The sequence below is a fragment of the Gambusia affinis genome, linkage group LG05, assembly GCF_019740435.1.
Source record: "Gambusia affinis linkage group LG05, SWU_Gaff_1.0, whole genome shotgun sequence".
Taxonomy (NCBI): Eukaryota; Metazoa; Chordata; class Actinopteri; order Cyprinodontiformes; family Poeciliidae; genus Gambusia; species Gambusia affinis.
This window is the reverse complement of record NC_057872.1, coordinates 19,657,429-19,683,351: the sequence shown is the minus strand read 5'-3', so window position 1 is coordinate 19,683,351 and position 25,923 is coordinate 19,657,429. Positions and strand designations below refer to the sequence as shown.

At 39.2% G+C, this 25,923-nt stretch overlaps 2 protein-coding genes across 3 annotated transcripts; both read left to right on the top strand.

Annotated features, from left to right (window-relative positions):
* The first annotated feature begins 417 nt into the window (after positions 1–417).
* On the top strand, positions 418–17,267 carry ntd5 (ntl-dependent gene 5). 2 transcript variants are annotated; one of them, XM_044115897.1, is made up of 10 exons: positions 418–447; positions 1,172–1,238; positions 1,368–1,448; positions 3,133–3,270; positions 4,110–4,301; positions 10,119–10,242; positions 10,659–10,735; positions 13,826–14,008; positions 14,109–14,306; positions 15,631–17,267. In XM_044115897.1, exons 3-10 carry the CDS (start codon positions 1,379–1,381, stop codon positions 15,711–15,713), a joined length of 1,065 nt encoding a protein of 354 aa, XP_043971832.1. In that variant the 5' UTR covers positions 418–447; positions 1,172–1,238; positions 1,368–1,378; the 3' UTR covers positions 15,714–17,267. The 2 variants fall into 2 exon arrangements, with proteins under 2 accessions (XP_043971832.1, XP_043971831.1); XM_044115896.1 differs by lacking the exon at positions 418–447 and adding an exon at positions 547–576.
* A 258-nt stretch (positions 17,268–17,525) lies between these two features.
* Positions 17,526–24,602, top strand: LOC122830527 (mucin-17). Its single transcript, XM_044115895.1, has 3 exons — positions 17,526–17,827; positions 18,444–20,699; positions 23,018–24,602. The coding sequence occupies exons 2-3, from the start codon at positions 18,468–18,470 to the stop codon at positions 23,375–23,377; spliced, it is 2,592 nt and encodes an 863-aa protein (XP_043971830.1). The 5' UTR covers positions 17,526–17,827; positions 18,444–18,467; the 3' UTR covers positions 23,378–24,602.
* Positions 24,603–25,923: the final 1,321 nt, after the last annotated feature.

The following is a 25,923-nucleotide window of genomic DNA, read 5'->3' as shown; positions in this document are numbered from 1 at the left end:
AACCACCATGTATGCCTGTGGGAGGATGAATTCAATATTTTATGGTATGTTAATTTTTCCCATGCATGTTGCCCAAAAAGTTATATTTCAGTCTCATTAGAATGATGCCTATTCTTCTACAAGTTTGCTGTGTCCCTATGACTTGTGGCCAGAGGTGAGTAGTAAGTAGTTGCGTTTATTTGAGTAATGTTAAAATAATAATAATAATAAAAAACAAACAAACAAACAAACAAACAAACAAAAAAAGACTTTTAGGAGGAGTTTTACATCACCATACTTTTTTGTTTTCACCTGAGTGATGTTATTATGAAGTATCGTCATTTTTACTTGAGTAAAAAGTTACATGTCTACATTTCTGTTAAAGTGAGACCTCTTGTTTGGACACAATCTTTGTTACATTCACCGGAAGTACTTTAGCATTTTCTAACATATAGTAAATTAACGTCTGTAAGTATAGTAAACATTTGGGTAACACTTTATTTGAAGGTGTGTGGACATAAGACTGACATGACGCCTATCATGAACATGAAGGAGTCTTCATGAATGTTTACAACTGTCGACATGAAGTCTCGCTCGGTAAATCATGACACTTTTAATGGAAAGTTGACTGTTTTATTTGGTTTTTAATGTAGGTTCTAATGTAGGTTTGACCAAAAAAAAAAAAAAAAAGCTAAATAATGCACTTTTAATGCAAATTTACTGAAAGACATTTTATGACGATAGTAGACATTCAGGAAGACTTGCTTGTCTTCATGACAGGTGTTAGGTCATGTTTATGTCATGTAATGTCAGTCATAGGCACACCCCTTCAAATAAAGTGTTACCAAAAAGGGATTTGAAATAAGAAATTCTGATTGAATTTGGTATTTTGTTATTTTAAAAAACTTTTGTTCCCTATAATATCAGAATTTGAACTTAACTTTATATTTTTTCTATCTGATGACATTATTTTCAAATATCAAATCAGATGTTGTGATCAATTGCTCAGTACTTGAATATACGGTACTTTTCACCAAATTCTTTTTTTTTACTCAAGGCATATACATTTTCCCAAAGCAGTTAACCTGCTGAACATAGCTGAAAGTGTCAGATATATCATAGCTGTGTTGTCAAAATAAAAACTTGTTTACAGGTCTATTCATGAGCTTGTCAGCCTGTGCTCTCTTAACAGAAATGGGTGAAAGGTCCCTCAGAGAGGAATTTTCCTCATTTCTCTTCGTCTTCAACACAAAACAGATGTGAGCTCCTGGGTTCTCTGAAACCACCCCCCACCCACTCCCAGCATTGTTCCACCCTTTGTGTTCCCCCCCACCTACTTCTTTAAAAAAGCTGCATCTGTGTTTGTCCCTCACTCATATCATCTTGAGGTCTGGCTCTGATGATGGACTCTGCACTCCTGCTGCTTCTCCTCTGGGCTCTGATTGGAACGGCTTCCCCTCAGGCTTCAGGTAAGGCTCCTCTTCAGAGAAAATCACAGATGGAAATAGATTTCACTAAATGAGGTATAATAAAAACATATATTGGCACATCTTATTGTCTCAATGAAACACATTACATTTGAATGTCAGCACCAAACTCCCGGAGTTTGCGCTAAACACTCTTTTGCAAAACGTCTTAAAACTAGCATTTTGATCAGGTGATTTTTAAAACAGTCTTCTATTTATAAGACCCAATATAACATGTTATAGACTGCAAATAATTTCTACATATTTTTTCTGTGTTAATATTTGTGCATAAATGCAGCTGTGTGTGATTCCCCCCCCCCCCTTACTTTCTAGTATTTTTAAAAAGTTTGGGTCCTGGCATGACCCTCGCCTCTTGTTCTGAAACATTTTTAAAGTTGTACGAAACTGATGCTTAACATGCGCAGCTGTAAGTGGAAGATGTGCGGAGAAGGTGCTTTGTGGCTGCACATACAGCGCTTTTGCAAAAGTATTTTTACTCATTGATTTATTCCACATGTTGCCACTTTGAAACTGTTTTATTGGGGTTTTGTGTGACAGAGTAACACATTGTGGTCTGTAACTGTAAATTAGGAGGAAAATGATACATGGTTTTCAATATTTTCTACAAATAAAATCTCAAAAGCATGGTGTGCATTTGTATTCAGCTGAGTTGCTGCTGTGTAACTGCGACTCGTAGATCAGACATAGTAACTATGCACATCAATTTTCAAGCCTATCCACTGATGTTCAGTTGGATTTAGATCTGGACTTTGACTGGGCCGCTCTAGCGCATGATTAGATCTAAACCTGTTATGCTGTTATTTGTTGTCTCTACGTTTAGATTCCAATATTGCTTTGTTTTTAGCTCTATCCATCTCTCAATAAACTCCAAGAAGCTTCTTTGCCTCTGCTGAAGAAAAGCATCTCCACAGCATGATGCTGCCAAAAACATGTACACAGTAGCAAACTTCTTGCCTTCAATAATGCCTTCTTTTGGCTTTGTCTTCTCCTATAAGAGACAGATTATTTTTGAGGGCACAATTCAGGGCTCCTGTAGCTCCTCTGTGGTTGCTATGAGCCTTTTGGCTGCTTTTCTGACAAATGCCATCTACGCACAGTCTTTTCTTTTTGTCTAGATGGCCGTGTCTTTGTAGGTTTGCAGTTGTGCCAAACTGTTTCTGCTTTGATGGATTAAAACTGTGATTTGTGAGATGCTCTTTGTTCACTAATGTTATACTGTCTTTGGCTTTCTTTGCAGCTGCATTTATACTGAGATTAAATTACACACAGGCTGACTCCATTTACTAATTAGGTAACTTCTGACGCTTGCTCTTCTTTGCTTTTTCACCCAAAAGCCATATCAGCTAAATGGAAATTTGTGGTTGTACCTTGTGAAAATGTGGAAAAATGGGGAACTATTTTAAGGACGAGACTGTTAAAATAAAGTTCAGTTATAGAGACAGAGATTTTCAGATGAAACATTATTAGATAAGAAGGAAGTCCGAAAGCTGAACAGAAGGGATTAAACAAAACCCACCATGGAAATACTCGTTTACTCAGCCACCCACGCAAATGTTTCCCCCCTCCAAAAAGAAGACAAAAGCAGAGCTGGCAAACAGAATCTCTCAAGATGTGAACATTCGTATGATTGATCGGTGGTGTGTGATGAGTGTTGGTGTCACAACAGGGTCGTGTGTTGAGAGACTTCAGGGAGGAGAGAGGAAAACGAGAGCCTGTCCTCGGACCTGCAAATCTGACGCAGAATGCGGCAGCAAGCGCCAATGCCTCTGCGACGGCGAGTGTGGTCTGAGCTGTGTGGCTCCAGGTAACTGGATTCATTGCGATTCACTGTGAAAAGTTTCATGTGCATCTGCATCTGCAAACTATTATTCCTATCTTGCTTGAAAGGAATAATAACTTGATAGAATCAAACAAGATTGTTTTTTTTTGTTGCAATATTTGAAAATCAAGAAGTTTTTTTGGTTTTATTCTCTCATAAAAAGAATATTTAATCACAGTTTTGTTCTAAGTCTCTCAACTCTGTGTTTTGTGGTTGTCATGTGGTTGTCTGACCTCACCTCCCCCCTTTTTAATCATAGCTAATCCAAAAATTTTTTTTATTTAAATATATATAGATATATATATATATATATATATATATATATATATATATATATATATATATATATATATATATATATATATATATATATATATATATATATATATATATATATATATATATATATTGTGCTTCCAATCTGATACTAAAAACCTCATCAGCTTTTCTGTTGACGCCCCAGACTAAATAGTGCCTTGGGCGGTGAGCCCAATCGCACATAATAAGATCTGCCTCTGTGTATCTGAGCCAACACACAATCTTTTTCTTTTTTTCCTGGAGAATTAAATGAAACCCAACAAATCCCAACACCTCAGAAAGCAGAACACAAGCTTTTATTATGTATGTGTGTCACAAAGTAGGGCACTGTAATTGCAAGCAATTTAGTTATACAACCTCATTAGTTCTCTTTTAAAGTGATTCAGCTGCAACTGTTTTCTTTGGTTGACATCCAACTCTTCCTAAGAATTGTTTTGTTCCCGACCCGTTTGTTTTCTGCCCTCTCTCCTCCCCTCCTGGACCTTCTCCCTTTCCTCCCACCCCAGGTCGTACTTGTCCCTGGCCTCTTCCCTCCAGTGAAAACTCGGTGTTTCGCCTCGTGTCTGCCACTCCTTCCTTCTCCGCCCTGCTAGAGGTCCGCTGCAAGCCGGGCTTTACTTTGCCTGATGGCTTGGATGTCGTGGTTCTTCGGTGTCAGGGTGACCGGCAGTGGAGTGGGGATCAGCCCATCTGCACAGGTGAGTTTATTGTTAACTTTTTTACGTGTCCAGAAATTTCCAGAAAAGGTTTGTTTGTCTTCTTTAGTTCTGATACTTTAAAAATCGAGTTTGTGGCTGTTTCAAGGCCAATGAGCATCAGAGTTTGTGTGTTTACACCAGATGGGGAGAAAAAGAGAGGCATTACTGAAACCCCTCTGTGAATGTGTCAACTAAAACGTGTTGCACAACTGTGACCTATTCTCCCCATCACCATGTCAACCAGAGCGTTCAGAGACCCAAGATTTTGCTGCTGAACTGTTAAAGCAGCCTGGTCTCTATCAGGCTGTCAATGGTTTCAATGAAAACAGACTTAATAAAATAAAAAAGGTTTTTCTGAATAAATCTTATTATCTTATTCAGTTTCTGTCAATACCAATATTTTTTAGTCAAGCATTTCACTCTTTTTAATCTACAGCTTTGTTCTGAAATCATGCTTCCCTCAGACTAAAGAAAAAATAGCAGAAAATCCAATTTTTTGTATTTTTTTCAAAGAAGGTAGAGCGAAAACCCCATAAATATTAGTCCTTGACATCTCTAAAGTCTGTGGTTCAATTCATGATACTAAAATACTAATGCACCATTTCTCTCTGTTCACTTCCTGCCTGAACACTGTAAATACAGGCCTCCAAGCATAATTTCAAATACAATTTATTTGATTAGAAATATGCCAGGCAGACCTCCCTGGAACCCAGGATGGATCTGTGACACTCCGGACCTTTTTCTTTTATGTTTTGTGGACCCAACAGGTTGCTTTTTTCTCCATTTTCTTTTTCTGCACCAACAGCTTTCAGCAGATGTTTTTTTTTTCTTTTTTAACAAACACAGTAACACATAACATCTCTAGTCTGTGATCATAAAGGAATGCAATTCTCCTTCCAACCTAAAAGACAGAAGATGAAGTGAAAAGATTTTCTCTATATTTATTTATTTATTTTACTTCTTAAAGTTATTTTAAATAACAACAAACTTGAGTGGATTAATGTGTGTTGAGCTGATTCATTTAAAGAAATGTGTCAGCAAAGTTGAAATGTTTAAAATAACTGATTATTCTTCACTGACTAAACACAGATTCCTGAGCGATCCTAGTTGCACAATAGAGACAAATCTTAATATGAATTACTATTATTATTATTATTATTATTATTATTATTATTATTATTATTATTATTATTATTATTATTATTATTATTATTATTATTATTATTATTATTATTATTATTATTATTATTTAACTTTGGTATCTGAAGCATCTGTTGGATCTTTTTAATAGTGATTAGGTTTGGATTGTGCACTTTTAAAGGGGACGACATAATTTTAAGCACAAATTTCAGGCAGACCAAATAAATAAGAATAAATCTTACTTTTTATGACATTCAAAACCATTTGTTTGCAAATCTAACAGTGCAACAAGTCAATTCTCTGATACCTACAATGCACCAATTCAACCCTTTGTCTTAAATCAACACAGCTCTGTAAAAAAAGCAAAATAAAAACATTGGACCCTTTTGCTCTGGTATATTTCCTGAGTTTGTCCTTTTTGTGCATGTGAATTCATTGCGAATTTAGCATCGTCCACAAAATGACAAGCAGTTGTGCTAAAAACTGCTTCACAAGTACAAATTGATCGAGAAATGTCAAAATGTTTTACAGAGGGAGTTGCTAATATGTGCGAATTGCTCTTACGCTTTACGGGTGGGATGTTACACAACAGACACAAAAATATACTCTATTTGTGGACTGTCGCTCTTTTTATTTTTCATCTGATGAGCTGCAGTTGCAAATGGACACAAATGCAGAAAATATAAGACTCCAACAAAATGTCAAAATGTTTTTCTGTCAAACCGACTTTTCACAAACTGGACAGGTCAGAAAATATCCTGGGAGTTGTGCGCTGCTCTGTGGTGGACAAAAAATAAAACATTTTGCTTTGTTGCTTAAACAATCAAAATAATGAAATGACTACAAAAATACATCTGACTTTCAACGACTTGTTAGTTTAACAGCGTACATTTTGTGTTGAACTCCACCGCTGTTTGTGAACCATTAGCGCTTTTAAACACATGAAGAGAATTGCACATAAATTGCATCAACTTACATTAATAGTTAAGTGAACAGTCACACACGAGCAACTTGAGCATCAAACAGATTCAGTTTCAGAGGTCTTCCATTTTTGTTTACTTATAACCAGTTTGCTCTCTAAATAGAAAAAGCAATTATTCTGGCTTCAAATAAATTAGTCTTTTATTGCAGCAGGACAAAAATCTGAGTCCATTTATTCTATGTGGAGACAAAACTGAGTAACTCAATCATTTTGTCATTAAAACTTGAGTTTGTGTTGAGTTTTAGTTTCCCCAGCAAGCATTAGACCCTTTGTTTATACCAACCAGGTTGTTTGGAGCTTTTTCCCCCCGACAACATCAGCAGTGGGAGTTTGCTGAGCTCTTCAGTGCCTTCACTGGAACCACATGTTTTGATCACACATTAAAGTTGAGGTTTTCAACTTCATGACAACTGTCAGGCATAGTGGTGGATCTGTGAGGCTGTCAGTTTCACTGGTTTAGTTAAAAAAGTAACTTTAGCTACGAAAATTATAGACTGAAAGATTTAGATGTATTTGATTTAACCAAGAAGTTTGCTTCTGATTGCAAATGCAACACATATCTCCTAAAAGTTGAGACAAAGCAGGAACATTTTTCATTTTCGAGGATTAGAAGCTGTTTTTCATTCCCCTTTTGACAAAAAATGAAATAAAAATGAAGAACAAATATCTTCAGTGGAATTCCAGACATTTCAGTTTATTGAAGTTGTTCTGTTCAAGAACACTCGACCTCATTGGCTATTTTTGGAAGACTCCAGATCTGCACAGTAGATTGAATTCACATTACTGATGCTCGCAACATCTAATATTTTGATCAGTTTCATGTTGCATTTACGCCCTCTGTCCCAATAGCAGATTTGACTGGTGTTGTTTCTGCATTGAACAAGGAATTTCAAATAATTTTTAAATAGATTTTTCAGTGGGAGATCATGCTGTTACAATAAAACATAATTTATTTCAAAATGTAAAATAAATCTGGATATTTACAACTGGGTAATAACTGCTGGAAGATACTGTATTTGGTTTAAAACAGATTTTTTTTGTGTGTAGTTATGTTTCTTAAAATGTAGCAGGAGGCACAAATCTAAAAATGCTCATGAATAAGTAGAACCTCTAGCGATTTATCAGTTCTTATCTTGAATTTTCCCTGACTATCTTTGGTCAACCTGTCACTGCTGTCAGTTTTGACCATCTGAGACAGACTCCATTAGTCACGCACCTCCAGCTGTACTGAACGTGCTCTCCGAGGAAAGTCCTCATCCGAGCTGCTTTCTGTCTTAAAATATGTATTTCATCTCTTGGAAGACGTGAAATCAGGATAAAATCCTCGACTCGCTCTCTGCTGCAGAGAGACGGGCAGAAGGTGGGTGGGTTCTGAACGTGTGAGAGCGTTTGCGTTGTGTGTTGGTGTGAGTGAGTTGATCCGTGTCTGTTGTGAGGCGGTGGGCAGCGGGTCCCTGTCAGAGTGTTTGCCTTGTGCACTGTTTGAGAGTGTGTATGCGTGTGTGTGTATGTGTTTGCCAGGAAGGTATTTTTCCCAATAGATTGGATGTGGATGTGTTAGAGGGGTGGGCTGCAGATGTGTCACACTGTTTGTCTGTGTGTGTTTGTGTGTGTGTGTGGGCGACAGATCACAGACGGGAGAGTCAGAAAGCTCTCTTGCTCATGCTGCTTCAGGCCTTTCTCTTCTCTGTCCGTTCCTCCTCTCCTCTCATCTCTTTCTGGACTCATCCTTCTGAGGCCTCCGATTAGGTCTCTCTCCACAATAGGAGCCAAGGACAGGCGTGCAGCTTCAGGGTGTTTAGCTTGCATAGCGTGGATATACCAAGGTGCATGTTTGCACGAGTGAAATCCCATAACCAGATCAGTTTTAGTCAGAATGATGCACTTTCTTCGCCGTGTTTCATTCAAATGTACTGTTTTGTAGTTTTAAGGAGATGAGTCTGATATACCTGTTTCACTGCAGTTTGGTGCCAGAGACTGTGAGTGGGGGCGGCAGCAGTACGAGGCAGGAGAGGGGCGGTATGAGAAAACAGAACTTGGCATCCGGCTCTCATCTGACGCCAAGAAAAAAAAAAAGAAAGAAAGAAAGAAAGAAAAATCTCCGTCTCCCATAGGTGCCTTTACATCCTTATCTCAGTGTTTCTCCATTTCAGAGGCAGAGATCGTCCTCAGGCGAGAGCAGTCTCTGCCTTTCAAAGCTGCGTTCCTGTTCAGAACTGCTCCGGTCACTCCAGCCTCTCTCTGCAAAGCACCACTCTTGATATTTTTACTTGCACAAGCGTGAGGCTCTAAGCTGCGGGAACGATCAGAGCCAGGAGTTATACAACCTGAAAGCTTGGAGAGGTTTGAGGCGGTGGTTCACCTGCATGTCGAACTTTGGTTTATTACCTAAGACTGGTTATTTCTACTGAAATAGAATGAGACGTTGGGTGAAACGCCTCTGTTGGGTCGCAGGAGGTCTGGGTTAAACAAAACAGGCTCCAGGATATATTGGGTTTACATAGCAATACAATTTAGTGATACTACAGGGTTGTAGAGATGTGTACATTCACATGTTTTCCTTAAGTAACAGGAACAAAGTTGCAATAAAACTCAGCACCCAATAAAGTTACAGAATTAATGCAGGGTAAAGACTCTGGCAGGTTTTGTGGTTCTGCAGTGCTTTGCCAGAGACACATTTTGTGACATAACAACCACAAACTTCAATACATTTTATAGGGGAGGCTTTCTGATGGTCCGTCTTTCACAACAAACTGTTTTGTCTGTTAGGTTGTGTTTCTACTGCTGTTGCACATCCTTAGGTTGGTGCTTTTGCATGATTTCCTGTGCAAAAATACTAGAAGCTCATCAGTAAGACAGGATCAACAGTATTTACATTGATTAATTTCAGTTCTCTGCTGCCCTCCACCATTCAAAATGGTGGAAAACATCGAGTCTGGCACAAGTCGCTCAACCAACTCAACACACCTGAGTGCCAACTCTCCTCTGATTGCTGATTAGATGCACTTACGCCCCCTTTCTAGTGCCATCCTGGGCAAACGCCCGTATGAGCCGTATGTTTAAATAAAAACTTGTGCTACTTTACAGGAGAATTTTCTCATGTAAATTTCTGCAACTAACAATTATTTTAGTAACTGATTATTCAACAGATTACTCTGACAATTAATCAAGCAGTCGGATAAAACAAATTACATTCTGCCTTTTTATTAAATACAATATTAGAAATTCATTAAAAGATGCAAATATTGTATTGCCTAAATTGCAGTAATGTGGCATTACTACTTTACTTTGCCACTTGAGGACTTTTGGGTAGAATGTATTAACAGACAAAAGTTTTTGTTTATCTTAAATGAAAAATTTACATATTTTTTTGCACAGTTTTGCTTTAATTAATGCTCTGAATGACATGTTCTTTTAGCAAATGGTTGTTTTGAGTCTCTGTTCTCCAGTTAACAATTAATCGATTACCAGGTTAGTTGACGATTAGTTCAATAATCGATTCATTACGATGAATCCGATTAATCGTTTCAGCTGTAGAATTTATTATTTGAAGACCAGTGGCGAGCCTGGTTCATTGCACACAAATGAAGTGAATAATGTCCTAAATTTGCACAGATTTGATCACAAATGATGTAATTGTAAATATTTCCTGTCACTCTTTCTTTGACACCTCTTACTTTTTCCTTGAACCACAGAGGCTCAGTCACCTGGACACACTCCTCCTCCCACCTGCCCTTTGCCAGAGGAGGTGATCAACACCTTCAGCATCCACGGCGACGCCTCTGTGGGGACTTCGATCCGCTACAGCTGCCTGTCTGGGTGAGCGAGTGAGCGAGTGTGGCTCTGAGTTACACAGAAAGGAGCGGAGGAAGTGATAGATGGAGTGTGAAGGAAAGAAAAGAGAGGGAGGGGGCAAGGCTGGTGTGATGAGCGATGAATGGCAGGGAATTCATTTTGATCTCCCAGCTGATCATGCCTCCATTGAGCTAACTAGGTCATTACAGTCAAATCTTGTATCGACTTCCCTTTTACACACTGAGTCATCTCACAGGAAAGGATGAGCCAGAGTGGATGTGTCAGCCTGAGCTGCTGCACTCATGCTCACACACACACTTTAAACAAGACGCACATGCAAAGGATGCATTCACACTGTTTTTTAAATATCATTTTCATGAAGCTCCTTAGTTGGCATTACTGCATGTGTCATCCTGCCATCTGCTTCCTTCACTTTTCAGGGCGGATGTAGTGGGGAGCAGGGAAAATTTCTGTCAGGACAACCAGACCTGGATGCATCCTCACCCGGTCTGTAAAAGTAAGTGTGCAGACTGACCACAGTGCGCATGAGTGTGTGTGTGTGTGTGTTACATCCACTTCACTCCCAGCAGGACTTTACACACTTCTGAAGGTTAGTGAATCATGTGTGAGTGAGTGAGAGACTGAAAATAGGTGTTAGTTTGGAAACTGCATTTTTTTTTACACTATCTGCGTGGTGTAAAATAAAAATGACACACTCACACACCCATCCTTGCTCTTCTATGCAAACTGAGGACTTTGGATTGACTTCCATTCATTTTAGTAACTGCATTAATAACCAAGACATTTTCCATAAAAGTAACATTAACCCAAACTTAAGTAACACCTTACCTCTAAATCTAACCTGTAGAGCAGAGTAGAAATGTAAAAAAAAAAAAAAAAAAACGTCAAATGGCCTCCCTTTGTAGGTAAACATTGTGAAAATTGTCCTTTATTTATCTTATACACAAGTAAACACACATATCATACCTCTAAACTTAACCTCTGACCTTAAATAAGGGGGTTCATTGAATTAGGACTGGGCTGTGGTCCCCAAAAGGCTCATCAGTCTTCAGAAAGTTAGTAAATGTACCAGAAATGGTCCTAAATAAAATAGCTGAACAATTACACACGCGCACACACAAACCCTTCAAGCGCCAAGCTTTGTTTCAAAGTCCTCTCCTGCCCTCTAGTGGTCAAAACTCAAACTGTCTGGATTGAAACAGAATGGAAAAAAACATCCATGTAACTCCATGCTGAAAGACAAACTGGATCCTTTTCCTGGAAGGCAGCGGTGCTACGAACTGTAACACTGTGCAGCTCTACAGAGACTTTTGGTGAAGATAAACGAATAACGAATTCGTTTCACTATGAAATTGACTTGGTAACAGACAGCTTGTCAGTCCAGTAAAGATGTCCATAAATACAAAAATGCAGCATCATTGTTCAATGTAAAAGCACAAAATTTTTCTTTTTTTTTTTTAATCGGACAACTGCTTATCTTTCAAGCCATTCCTCATTTCCCACCCAGAAAACAATCTTAAAAAAGCAGTATATATATATTTTTATTATAGAATATACAAAATTTCCAGTGATTTAACTCCCTCTGTGAAATTGCCTCAAAGACATCAAGTAAGCAGAGGTTACTTCAGTCATTCCTAACAGAACCTCATGCAACACTCTTATTAATTTTGGTTGCCTTGAGTCATTCATCAAACACTCTGCTACAAATTTGTGAGTCATTATGCACTCAGATGTTAAATTTAATAAACACAGCAGCTCAGTTTACAAAAAATGTCTTCTAGTTCAAGCAAATAAAATCTAAGCCAGGTTTGTTGAGGCATGGCTGAGAGAATAATACAAGCCTTTATCTGCAGTTTATGCAGGTGTCAGTCAAGTATCCCTTTCAGCTTGTTCACAACACTGCTGATATGACTTTCATTGTGTCAAACAGTTTATTTTAATGTGCTAATATTGGCCTTTAAATGACCAAATGATCTAGCTTCTCTCTGATTTACTCTAACTTTCCTTTCCTTTGAGGTTCAACCAGCTGCTTTTAGACCAAAAACTTGGCAGAAGCTGAGAGGAGATGGAGCTTTTTCTGTTGTGGCTCCCAAACTTTGAAATACGTTGTCTTTAAAAATTCGACCACCGTCTTCACTTTCTGTTTTTAAATGTCTTTTAAAAGAGTTTCGCCCGGAGTGAAAATAAAACATGCGGATTTTAGTTTCTCTATTCTGTTTAATGAAGTATTTTAATATGGCCTCCTTCAGAATAACATCATATAAATTGAGGTAGTTTGGCATTTTGTCAACTCCATCAGAGTTTGTAACTGACTGACAGTGTGACTCTTACAGTGATAGAGTTGACAAATCTCACTTAAATGTGCAGTTAATTCATTTGAATGTATTTTACATAAATGGCTTTACTTCACATGTATCCAGTATTTCTTTTTACTCGCTAAATTTTTTTACTAATTTTTACTCCGTCAGGCTCTGTCAACTCTTTCAGATGAACTTTATGTTGTTTTTTGTTTTAAATAATCTTTTGTTTCTTGAGAAGCATTTGTCCTTAAAACTGAGTAAAATACAACTAATAGGGTGTTAGTATATAAATATAAAAAATAATTTAATATTTATTTTTGTCAGATGGTGATGACAAAGTTCTGGGTCAGATCCATTAAAACTTTAATTTTCTAAAAAATGTTACAACTGGGAGCCTGCACGCTGGCATCTTCACATTTCCAAAACATTACTTGTCATATTTGTATACATAAGCTTGATGAATAAATTAAAATAAATTTTGGAAAATTTAAATCCATTTTGTCCCACTTTTCAAGAATCACTGATTAGTTTTTTGTGGGCATGTCACAGTAATAATTTTTTTATGTTTCTGTAATTATTGCGGTAGACAATATTATTGTTGTTTGTTGACCATTTCCAAGTATTATGTTGATAATGGCATAATAATGCTGTTCTCTCAAAGATGAGTACACTCTAATTTACTAAAGAACACTTAACACTGGAAATGGAAGATATTTTAAATATCCAAATTAAAACACAACAACCAAAATCAATAAATAAAATGGAAATAAACGCACACAACTGACATCATAAAACAAATTATTATGTTTATGTACACAAAATTGTCCTTCAAAAATTATGAATCATCAGAATGGAAATTACTGAGCTCATTTTAATTTATCATATGATTAATTGATTAATTGTTTATTGTTCCAGGATTGGTTTCATATCTTGGTTTTTGTCTTAAATGTACACAGCAGTTTACGCAAACCTCCTGTTTTTAATTTTTTTTTTATTAGATTTGGATTTTTGGATTTCAAAATTCACTTCAAATTCAAAAATACTTTCAATGTTGTTGTAACTGATATTCATTCAAAATTCTTCAGAGGTGAATATTTGTCATGCATTGGGGCTCGACTTCCTTTGAGCTGAGTTTGTTACATAATATTTTGTATTCAGCTTTTCCCAGCATTTTCTCATCGTAAATTATTATATGTTTAATTTTGCATGATTTTTTTCCCCCCATTCAGCACTTTTCTATTGCAAAATTAATACTTTAACAACAATAAAACCACTCTGCCTTGTAGAGCTGTTCTGCCAACCTCCAAAGGACGTGCAGCAGGGCTACGTGGTTGCAGTCCAGAAGACTGAGTATGAGGTCGGCTTTGACATCCACTATCTATGCAAGAAGAACTACCGGCTGGATGGACCCCAGAAGATCACCTGTCTGTCAAACGGCAGCTGGAGCGCGTCTCCACCACACTGCCGAGGTGAGGAGCGGATCAGTGCGTCTGGGTTCAGGGAAACCTGGAAATTCTGAGAATAATCATGTAAGTGTTTTTGTGACGCTTTCATGTTTTCGTAACGCAGCTCGCTGTGTCATCCCTGCTGAGCGGAGTCGTGTTGTGATTGGTGGAGTGAAGCGTTGGCCGTTTGATGTCACGGACGCCATGGTTCCCCACGGGGAAAACGTGACATTCTACTGCAAACATCCCAAGAAGCAGTGCAGCTTCACCGCAGCCCAGGCCTGCTTTGACGGGAAGCTGCAGACACCAGAGTGCTACCTTGGTAAATCCAAACAGGCTGGTCCAGTTATATGCTCTAGAACATCACAACCTTTACTACGTCAGAGATTGTTTTATTTCTTATTTTAAACGACAGACCAACACGTCTAGAACTATTCCAAAGTAGTTTCTAATTATTCTGCTGCTGGAAGGTGAACTTCTGCCTCTGCAGCCTTTTACAGAGCCTGTTTTTAGCTCACTTTGAAGAGAAGCATCCCCAGAGCTTGATGCTGCCACCACCATGCTTAGCCACTGGTTTTGCTTGTGGAGATGATGCCTTCAGGATGATGTACACTTTTCATTTTTACCCAAACACGTAACTTTCTGCATAAATGTTTACTTTGGTCTCCTATGTCCAGAGCTCCTTCTTCCACATGTTTGCTGTGTTCCTTATATGAGTTCGTTTAGTTTTTATGACTTTCATAAGGGCTACATCAGAGGAAAATACTGATAAAAAAACATGCAATGACTAAAGGAGACTATGAGTTTTCATGAAAGGTTTCTCTTGGAAATTAGCTTTCTTCTGATCGGCACGTCATACTTGGATTATTCTCCAAATCCATCAACCAGTAGCTGTTAACTACGGTAGTCATTTGTGTATAGGTCAATGTCTATACTGAGTGTTAGGGTCAATTGGAGCAGAAAATAAAGAATGCATAGTTTTTTTTTTTGTTTTTGTTTTTTTAATCACAGATTAAAGGTTAAAAGTCAAAGAGTCATTCAGAGAATAAAGTTGCAATGTTGATAGAAAAAAATATCTTCCCTGGTTAAAATCAAAGTGTTGAGAATAAAGTAGAAATAAAATCTTGAAGAGATGCCAGAAACTGCTGGGTTCTTCTCAAGCAGGTTTGATGCTTCACAGGATGTTCATATGCTAAAAGAGAAATCATTTCTTAGTTATTAGATCTTATTCTAGAGTATAAAGTTTCAAACTAATGTACATAAGACCTGTCGCCGCAGGTCTTTACACCAGTTTCACTTCAACTTTACTGCTTGTGTAGCTTATTTTGCTTTTTTCTCATCATGTTATCTTAGATCTAAAATAGGCAATCAAAAAAACAAAAAAACTTCCTTCTTATTTCTTTTTGTGACTGTAATACTCTGTCAGCCGTGTGCTTTTGACTTTCCTTCATATTAATCTACATGTTTGATCTGTGGACTGCAGATGGAAATTAGCTTTAGTATCCTCCTTGTCTGGCCTGTCAGTTTAGTAATATGAATTTTTTTTCCTGCTCTCTGTTGGTCCGTCACATAAAACTGGTTAATGTTTAAAGATGTTTGAATATTGTTGCCAGCCGCTTTATTTCTCTTCTTCTTTTATCTTTCAGAGCCTACATGGTTGCAGTACAAACTCTTCCCACATCGGCTGGTGTCGGAAATTGAAACATGTGCGCCCGGTGATGTGGAGTGATTCCCCAAGATCTCAACCCACCAAGACATGCATCTGTTTAAGAACTCAGCACGGCTTCATGTGCTTATGGTCACCTAGATATTCTCTGTTCAACATCTTAGTTCTTTTTGACAGTTATTGTGAGTTAGTCTAAGCTCTTCATTTTGGGTTTAGGTATACTTCTATTTTTCTTGCACACTAATCAAAAGGCATTGTTATTACATACAAGTTATATTCAAATCCTGCTGCAGCTTGAGTTGCTCCATACAGTAGAGACTGCAATCATGATATATGCAGTGGCGGTTCTTGGTTGAACAGCACCCAGGGCGAGACCCTGCCCTGCTTTATCTGCCACAAATGCCCTCAGATCTTTTCTATGATTTCAACAGTTTCGATCTGTTTTTAAAGAATGTTTGCAGCGTAGAACAATCCAGACCAGATTTGATCAGGATGTTTGCTCTTGAACTGGAGATGACCAAGTGCAGTACAAATTATTTACAAAACTCAAATTGCAAATCAAATCCAAAAATTTGCATAATCAGGACAGTCAGATTTTGTTGCCATACAGAATGTAGTCACTGAGAACCCCGGAAATTCAGTCTGGAAAAAGGAGGGATATTGACATAGAAAAATGTGGTGGAATTGCATGTTTAAGGTATAAAACCAAAGGTTCACTGTGAATCTATGGACCTGCAGGGATGGAGATTTGTGAATGGTAACTAGATGAGCAGATAGATAAATCAATTGACTGATACATTTAGAGATCTTGTTTCGTAGCTGGATTATGTTTAAATCAAATTGCAGACTAGAGGATTGTGATACTGCATATTTTGGTATTGATCCTAAACCAAATGAACAAGGGGCCAGTATTACCAATACCAATATTGATCAAAATATTTTTTTATTATGCAAGTTTAATATATCAAACTTCTAACATTTAGGTGTTTTTGTGTGTTTTTTTTTTCACTTTCAAATATACTTAAAACCTTAGAAAGAATTTGTGCTAAGTTTATAAATGTCTACAAAATAGATAAGAACCATATTAACAAGATCAACAGAAACAACATAACAAAACTCATTTGTACGTGCTGTTTCCTTAAACTAAGTGGAAAAGGTACAATCAAAACAAAGTCTTTTGAGGCAGATTTGAGAAAAAATAAAGTGGGATTTCATAAGGCAATCTGAAACTAATATATCAATCTTACACACTAGTATTGATCTGATACTGGTGCTGACTTAGTATTGACATTATCATGAATTGAGATTGTTCTGCCTGACTCTATTGCAGACTGTTAAAGGTCGGTGTGAGCAGGATTGATTCAATTATAACTTTCTCTCCTTGTGCCGCCCCTGAGACTGTGCTGCCCTGGTAAAAGAGCCATATTGTCCACATCAAGAACCGCCACTGGATGCATGTATAGTTCATTAGTAGATTATATATTATCCATGAACTGACTCTGTGATATGTTTCACTGTGAGATCTTTTTTTCTGCTCAGTCTGAGACATCAAGCCTGCAGGGCTTGTGGGTTTTATATTTTTGATGTTTAAAATAAAGGAAAACGACGTGAAAACGATCCGCTCTCTGGCTCTTTAATGCCACATGATGAAACCCTCCTGTGCTGCAGGTTCAACAGTACTCATAGGCTGAACATGGCTACTGCTCGGACCCGGTAGGCTGCGACACCATAGCAACTCCCTTTGACCCCTCCCTCCCTCAGCATTCTCAGCATCACCCCTTTTTACACTGCACAGTCATATTTGGTCCTCCGGAAATATCCACAGCTCGGGTAAGCCAGTCCCAATGCAGCGAGAGCATGGGTGGAGAATAGTTTTTTTTTTTTTTTTTTTTTTTTTTTTTTTAAATGCAGTGTTTTTAAATGTATGTAAAGCCTGTCCGGTCCATCTAGGCGCCGGCGGCTGCTGGACAAGAAGAGACACGAATTATGCGGACAGCGCGCCGGGAAAGTTTGCCCCCGAAGCTGCGCTCTCGGCGGCTCGGACCTTCGGCTCCATAAAATGGCTGGCTGTAGGTCCGAGGAAGCTGCGGTACCGAGGAGGACGGGATCCGCTCCGGCTGCGAACTGACACTTTTCCCCCCGCTTCGACTGACGCGATTGTGATGCTGCTGTCCCAGGTCCGACAGCTGTCACAGCGCACACGCTCCCTTAGAATGAAATGGTCCTTTCGGACCTAGGGCTGTGCGTAATGGCGTCCTACACGGACAGCTCGCCTCGGTTTTACCCCCAGTAATAATTTAGAACAGCCACATACTGCAATCCGAGAATAATCCGAATAACATTCTGTCGCGAAATCAACCTTAAGCGTTTTATTCGTGCTGCATTCAGGTTAAGAGAATGGTGCTGGAAAATGCAAATTCTCTCGATTCTTTGCTCCGTTGCGTTTCGAGTTCAGTCTCTGTTGGTCATATGCTGAAGTTTAGTAAAAAATCGAGCAAAAAATAAACATAAGGAGCAGCAGAAGGTTGTAGTATTGGGTCATATGCGGTGATCCTTATTATTGAGGAAGAATCCTGCACGATCTTAATATCATAAAATGCCAAAATTGTGGATGAATATTGGCTTGACCCTTATAATAATAATAATAATAATAATAATAATAATAATAATAATAATAATAATAATAATAAAATGTTGAGTTTTTGACTCGGTAATTTACTACATTTATTTTATTTTAATTTAATGTTGTTAACTTAACTTTCTAATGTCTATTTTGTTTCTTTTATTTTATAGAAATAGGAATAGTTATGCCCCAAAATGGATTCTCAGTTGGCCTCAGTCCTGACAAGTGGCAGCCTGGAAGTCCAAAATGGCAGCCAGTGTGCAGAGGCACCGGGGCCCGTGACAGAGGTCGCTTTGGACCCAAAGGATAAAAAAGTCCCACCCAGCACCAAACCGGGTAACCTCAAAACCTGCTCCGTCAAAGCTGCGGTGACCATCATCAGGAGCGATGCTCTATCAGTCAACGGGGAACAGGCAGAGGTGGGCGGGACATCGGAGCCGGTCTCTCAGGAAACCAGCAAGATTGCTGGGATCAGGCAGCCAATTAGAGTGAAGCCTGGGGTGCCGATCCTGGGGAAGCAACCAATAAGGATCAGAATTGTTGTCCCGCCGCAGTGCAAGAGGCCAATCACGAAATGTGCCATCAGCCAGACCAAAGACTGTGCTGGGTCACATTTGAGGGGACCTGCTTTGGTTTCTGCTGGAGGACTAATCACAGAGAACAGCAGCGGTCAAATCCACATATCAGCTGTTAGGAATAAAGAAGAGTTCACTGAAGATGCCCCAGAGGCAGAGGGAAAAGTTAAAATCACACAAATGGAAGGGTCAGAGACTGACCTCATCGCAAACACTGTTGCATTTAAATTATTGAGCCATCACTGGATTAAACAGGAACCTACAGAGACAGAAATGGAGCAAAATATTCCTCTAACTGTGCAAGAAGTGGACTGCAGGTCTTTGAGGATGTTCAGGGAGGCGGAGGAGCAGACGGAGCCGCTGGATCTCAGTCTGCCCAAGAAAAAAGAGAGGACCTGCGGGCGCTTCCTGGAGGACCTGAGCTGCGAGAGCCCCCTGATCATGGAGGTGGATGAATTCGAGGGAGACGGAGACAGAGACATGGTGGAGGAAGACAGCGATGAAGGCTCTGAGGACTTTTCTACTTCTGTACTCACGTCTCTGTCTTCAGAAGACTGCGACAATGAAAACCTCCTCCTCATTGACGACCAGGGAATCCCATATACGCTCAGTCCGGAGGGACTCAAAGTGCCGCAAATCGATGCTTCCATGTTGGGGAAGCGTCGGTCGGATCAGGTTCAGGTGGAAGAAGAAGACGGGTCATCAAATTTGGCAGGTTCAAGCTTTAGCCAAGGTTTAGAGAATGCACTAAATGCACCTTCTGCCAGTGACCAGCCACCACAAGGCAGTGATCAGATACAACTGATGACAAACTCTGATGCTCCAGCTGCTGCAGAGTTGAATGTTAAAGCTGCTCAGGAGGCTAACCTAGCCGTGCTCCCTTCACTGTCCAGCCAAACCATCCAGATCCTGACCAACCCTTCAGCCAGCGCCCCTCTCCTTCTGCTGTCTTCCTCCCAGTCGCCTCAGCTCTCCTCGCTTCCCCTCTCAGTGACCTCACCGGGTGCTTCCACGCCCATGTTGCTCCTCCTCTCCTCTGTTCCTGCCACATCTACTGATCCCACCTCTACCTCCACCCCCATCGCCATCCTCGACCCCTCCACTGGTCAGCTATCCCAGGTTACCACAGCCTCGGCTCAAGTGTCCCTTCCTTTGCCTTCAGGTCAGGTCAACTCCCTCGGATCGGCTCTTCCCACCTTTCCTAACCCTGTAATCAGACTGGACGCCGGCAGCTCTCCCCTCATCCTGTCAGGTGTTAACTGCGTGACCTCTGGCCCCGTCCTCACATCCTTTGCTGTCCCCACGCCCACCGTGAGTCAGCAGGACGGCCATCTTATCCAAACTCAGATCTGCTACTCTCAATCAAACCCAGGAACTGAAGCCATATCTGATGAAGAAGTCACCAGTGAAAACAACAAGCCATCAACGTTTGGGGCTCCTCCTGCACAGTCGGAGTCTCCGACATGTGACCCCTCCGCTACGGAGGCAGAGGCCCGGTCTCCGGCCTCTGAATCCAAGTTTGACTCTTCTGATCTCCACTCAGAACATCTTCCTCTGGATGACCACCTTTACTTCTCCAACAGCACAGCTCCTCCCCCTCAATCTCCTTCCCCTCCCATCGGACCCCTTCTCCCGTCGGGCAAACTCGACTCCCTCGACGCCCTCGACCCCCTCTCTCCGGCGGAGTCTCCCACCAACCTGGGTTCTCGCAGGGTGCTGTGTTGCCAGCTCTGCCCGCGGATCTTCTTCTACCTCTCCGACCTGGAGCGGCACGCCATCACACACTCTCAGAAGAAGCCTCATGTTTGCCAGCAGTGCGGCAAAGCCTTCAAGCGCTCCAGCCATCTGCAGGTAACTATAGTTTTATTAGACACACAGCAGGAGGATCGTCAGGCGTCAGTTTTAAGGGATGGCACAACTTATTACAATGATTGTTTTTCTCTGTAGGCAGAAACAATCTGCCTACAGATTGTTTCAGCAATCTGTAGGCAAAGATTTATTACTGCTGATTAATTTGCCAACATATTTAATAAATGCTTACTTAAACTGCTCACAAACGGCAGAAATCCGTCTCTGCAGGACAAAATCTACACCTTTCTATTTATAAAAGTAGCTGAAATTATTAAATGGTTTTCCAAAGGGTTGCGAAAACACAAAATGTTACTTTATATATTTTTTGTCTACTCCAGGGGTGTCCAATTGTTGAATCAGAAGTTCTAGCATGTTAAGAAAACAAACTAAAAAAAAAAAAAATTTTAAAAATCAAGCAAATAATGTAGTTTTTCTTGGAAAGGGGTTTTATTCATTGTTGATCCAGAACTTAAAAAGAATCTTGCACATTTTCTGTACTGTAAGAAAAGCATCTAGTTTTCATATTCTTAAAAACTGTCTTCATTGAACAAATCTATTCTTAGTTATAAGAGGATTTGGGGCACCTTCCTTCAAAAGGCTTGCCATATTCAGCAAAATCTTCTAAATTAAGTAAAAGTTGATTTGGTGCAGCAAAGTAAGTATTCCAGTAAAGAATTCTCTGGATCTGAAAACTTGGTGATAAAAAGACAAATACTTTGTGTTGTACTGAACATTAAGTCAGTAATACTTTCACTCTGACCACAAGTAAAATGTCTCCATCTGTATCAACCACCTGCTGAATTTGTTTGTATCTGTCAGACCGGAGAGTCACACAAAATTAGTCCAAGGGTCACAAATGCCCTCCGGGCCACGCTTTGGACGCTCCTGTCCAAAGTTTCTAATTCAAATATTAAAATATATTTGAAACAAGACAAAACAACTACATTTTCAACAAGATATAGGAGCTTGTTTTACGCTAATAGTTCCCTAAAATTGATGAAAAAATACTCTTTCCACTGGCAGACTTTATCACTTATGCTATACGACATGGAAAAATGGGATGGTTTTATGATAGACTGCTAATCTTTTACACAAAACCCAAACACTCTGAAATGACATCTAAAGAATAAGATATCAAATATGAAAATATAAATATGTATAACATATATGTTCTGCTCCTTAGAAAAAGCTAGAAAACCATAGATTTTCAGGCCTGATGTACACACAGGACGTCCTCTGCATGTTACATTGTGACCCATCATTGAGTCTCACTACTTTTCCACAAATCCCATTTAAGCTCCCAGTGGATGTTGCTATGGAACATCGCAGCTCTTCACCTCTTCCAGATCACATTATTTTCCTCTTAATTTGCAGCAGAGACGTTTCAGAGCCTGGATGCTCGTGAAAATGATAATGAGTAAGCAGCAAATCAAAGCTGCTTCCTCATTAGTAAATGTGATTGCAGACTATTATTTAGCTGTTATTTTTTTGACCTACTGGAGGCACAGAAACAGCTAGCGGTGGTGTGTAATTCTCCAAAATAAAGTGTTATTTGTTTTCCAGCTTAATGAAAAAAAAGGGATTTTATGCTTTGTTGTCCAGGATATTCTTTCTGTGCTTCTTCAGGCTCTTCAGTTTTTTTTTATTTTTATCTTTGTCTCCAACTTGCAATATTAGGTTTAAACAGCTGCTGCTTATTAAAATGTCAACATATTCATATGGAGTTATCTTTTTCTGCTTCTGTTTGAATAGTTTAATAGCAACTTTATGTTGGAGTTGACCAGGTGGACATATTAGCCTAGTTGTTTTCTGAAAATTATATGAAGGAAACAAGGCTTTGATTTCACAATTATTATTATTATTATTATTGATATTGTTGTTGTTGTTGTTGTTGTTGCTGTTATCATCAACTCAACATTTAAAAAATACCATGTATTCAACCTTGTAATGGCTCAATATTGAGCAATATTTCATTTTCTTGACACCAGTTTCAAAATCTAAACCCTAGTGTTGGCTCACATACAGTCGTTTTTTTGAACCAGTTCACTCAAATAAGTGATTAATTGCTGTCAAATGTAGCACAGCACATTATAGAAATCTAGTGGAGTAGAAAGTATAGATACTTTATGTAAAATGTAGTAGAGCAAAAGTAGAAAGTACACACAATTAAATCTACTGAAGAAGTAACAAAATATTTATACTTTACTACATCCAGCTACTGTAATGTGACAAAATGTAAAGAAAAATCCACGAATTCCTCTGTATTGCATCAGAAATACATTGCGCCTGCAATGAAAGTTTATAATTTCTTTCAACAGAGACACAAGCACATCCACACGGGCCAGAGGAACTTTGTGTGTCCCATCTGCTCCAAACGTTTCAGGGAGGCTGGCGAGCTGCAGCGCCACCAGCGGGTGCACACCGGAGAGAAACCCTACCAGTGCCAGCTTTGCCACACTCGCTTTGCGGAGCGCAACACCCTGCGACGGCACACCAAACGCAAGCACCCGTATCACCAGGTGGCGGTGGAAATGCTGAACGAGAGAAAAGACAGAGGAGACGGAGTGGGAGGCGCTGGCAGAGGAGGGAGGCAGGAGGAAGAGGAGAGTGCGGAGTGGTACAGCTCTGCTGTATCCACCCTGGATAACTCTGAGTCTGAGGAGGATGCTGCAAATTGAAGGGAAGAGACACTCGTCATCACTTTGGGTCTAAACCTCGATTTTTAAAGAAGAGAGCACTTTCAACATGTATTCCAGTTTTAGATATAAAAGGTATTAATGTGCATTAATCCCATTCCAATTGATGGGCCAAAATCAAACACAGGAAGACATTACTTTAATTTATTGCTTTTCAGATAAAGGGAATACTCATATGAGTCTAAAGGTTATTTAAAATATCAAAATGAAATGATGCGTTTTCATGCAATCTGATAAATCCCTAAAGTGCTCAGAAAAGAAAGATTATTTAGTTTAAGCAGCTCCCTGGGAGCCATGAGAAAAAAATGTTTCTTTTGTGTTACCTCGCAATAATGTGCTGATCAGTTCATGCAGGATAATTGAATACTGAAAGGCTTCCTTACGGTGGCCATTTCTGCTATAATATAAAGTTTTCGTAAGGTTTCTCCATGTATCTTAGTATCTCGTTTCTGAGATATCTGAAGTTTGATATCTTTTTCTTTAGGATAGAAATGCACCACAATCATATGTGCAACAGCAAAACAGGCCAAACATGAACTTTCCATCTCCCTGCTAAGATGTAAACAAATTTTCCGTAAGAAGTGAAGAAAGAAAAACTGCGTCTAAACTATTTGGACCATTCCTGAGTTATTTTCACTGGGTACTAAAGTCATATCTGACCATTTTGATTGTCTTTTTGTGTTACACAGACATAAACATGCAGTGAGTAAATCGACTTTCAATCTGTTTTTGCACCAAAGAGTTAAGAGTATATAAACACGTTTTCACTGAGTCTCTTTAAATGTGTCTGTATTTGAAATTTTAAATTGACATCTGCGACTGTATACGAAATAGACCAGCCAACGCAAAACTTATTGCGACGTAACGCAAAAGGGGAAAAAAAAAGTTCTCCATGTCCCCTAGGGGGCGCCGTAGATCATGCTTTAGTTGTACATAGAAAGAGAAGTATTTGTAAAAACTGCACTCCTGCACTATCTCATCTGAAAGATGTAATCTTACCTACCGTCTGAGACACTGTGAGTTGTTTGCACTTGTTTGATTTAAATTCAGAAATCTGTTTTTTCTTCTTTTATTTAGGTGACTGTTCTGATTTCATCCATATTCAGTAAGAGTCTGACCAAATGTTTTTGGGATATTCTAACACTACATTCAGATTTCTTTTCCAGAAGTGATTTATGCTAATTTATTGGAATAAAGTATTTGCAACTGTTTTTGTGTTTGTTAACATATTTGTATCCGTTTTCACCTTTTTTCCCTCCCAGTTTTATGTATTTATTTATTCTTTTGTCATGCAGCTGCTTAGCAGAATCAAGTGTTTGATTAACCTTGATTTTTCCTCAAATTCTCCTCCAAATGATGAGAGACTCGTTTAGATAACGAGCACCAGAGCAAGGGTCCCTATCGCTCTTCTAATTTAGGCTAATCCCTGGCCTTGATTTTCATTCACTACATTAATCACCAAAGAGGAGGCTTTGCGTGGATCTTTGTGATAAAAAAGATTAAAGATCATGGATGGCTGAGTGTGCAAGCTGGCAGTGGCCACTTGGACTGCCTTCAGGGAGTAATTGAGTTAGGACGGCAGCCCTCTGTTTTTGGTGCTCTTTGAATTTTCTGCTCGATTTAAGCCATGAAGTCTACTGGAGCTGAGCTCAAGATAAGCCTTTAAATACAGAATGGCTGAAATGACCCGACTGGGTCGCCATGGTCGTCCCTTTTCTTACTCCTCAGTTGGTCTTCGCATGGATAACAGGAGCTCAGGGCTGCTGCGAGCGGCTTTGTTTGAGTTTGGTAAAATAATATCTGCAGGGGGTCAGTGGAAGAGGTGGCAGATGTTCAAAGGTTAACTAACCAGTTTCTGCCATAATGGAGAGTAAATTTTAGGAGAGAAGTGAGGATTTTCTCCAATAAAACTGCGAAAGCAGGTGCTATGTTTTTGATGTTGAAGCAGTCTACAATTAAAGTGTTCAATAAGCAAAGAAGCAGCTAATTAAGAAAAAAAATCTAAAAATAATCCACCAACAAGCATTTCAGTCACAAACACGTAGCTGTCCAGGGGTACAGGGTAACTTCAGTAGATTATGATCAGAAAGTACATTTTATTTAATAAGTCTATTCATAGACACACTCTGCATTTATTACACACATTTATACTATTTCCATTTTTGTCAATGCTTCTTCTTCTTCCTCTTAGGGTTGAATGTTTGTTATCAACAGTGCATTTTCTCCTTCTGGCTCCATAGCACAGAAGACATTTGTCTGACACTACTTCAGTCAGTATTTATAACTTCACTGTTTATTTTTGCTCTCCCCTTGCCTCGTTGTAGTTCATGCAATGCTTTACCCACTTTTATTGCAAATGAATGTAACTTCTTTCTTTGAGTCCTACACCTAAAACAAAAGCAGTGACAAGAGTTGATGCAAAAGGAAAGTGCTGCATTTGCACCACAGAGCGTTCTCTCAGAGCTCAGCCTTTAAATCAGCACGGTTCTGTCAGGAAGGAAGGGAACGAGTTGACACAAAACAGATTT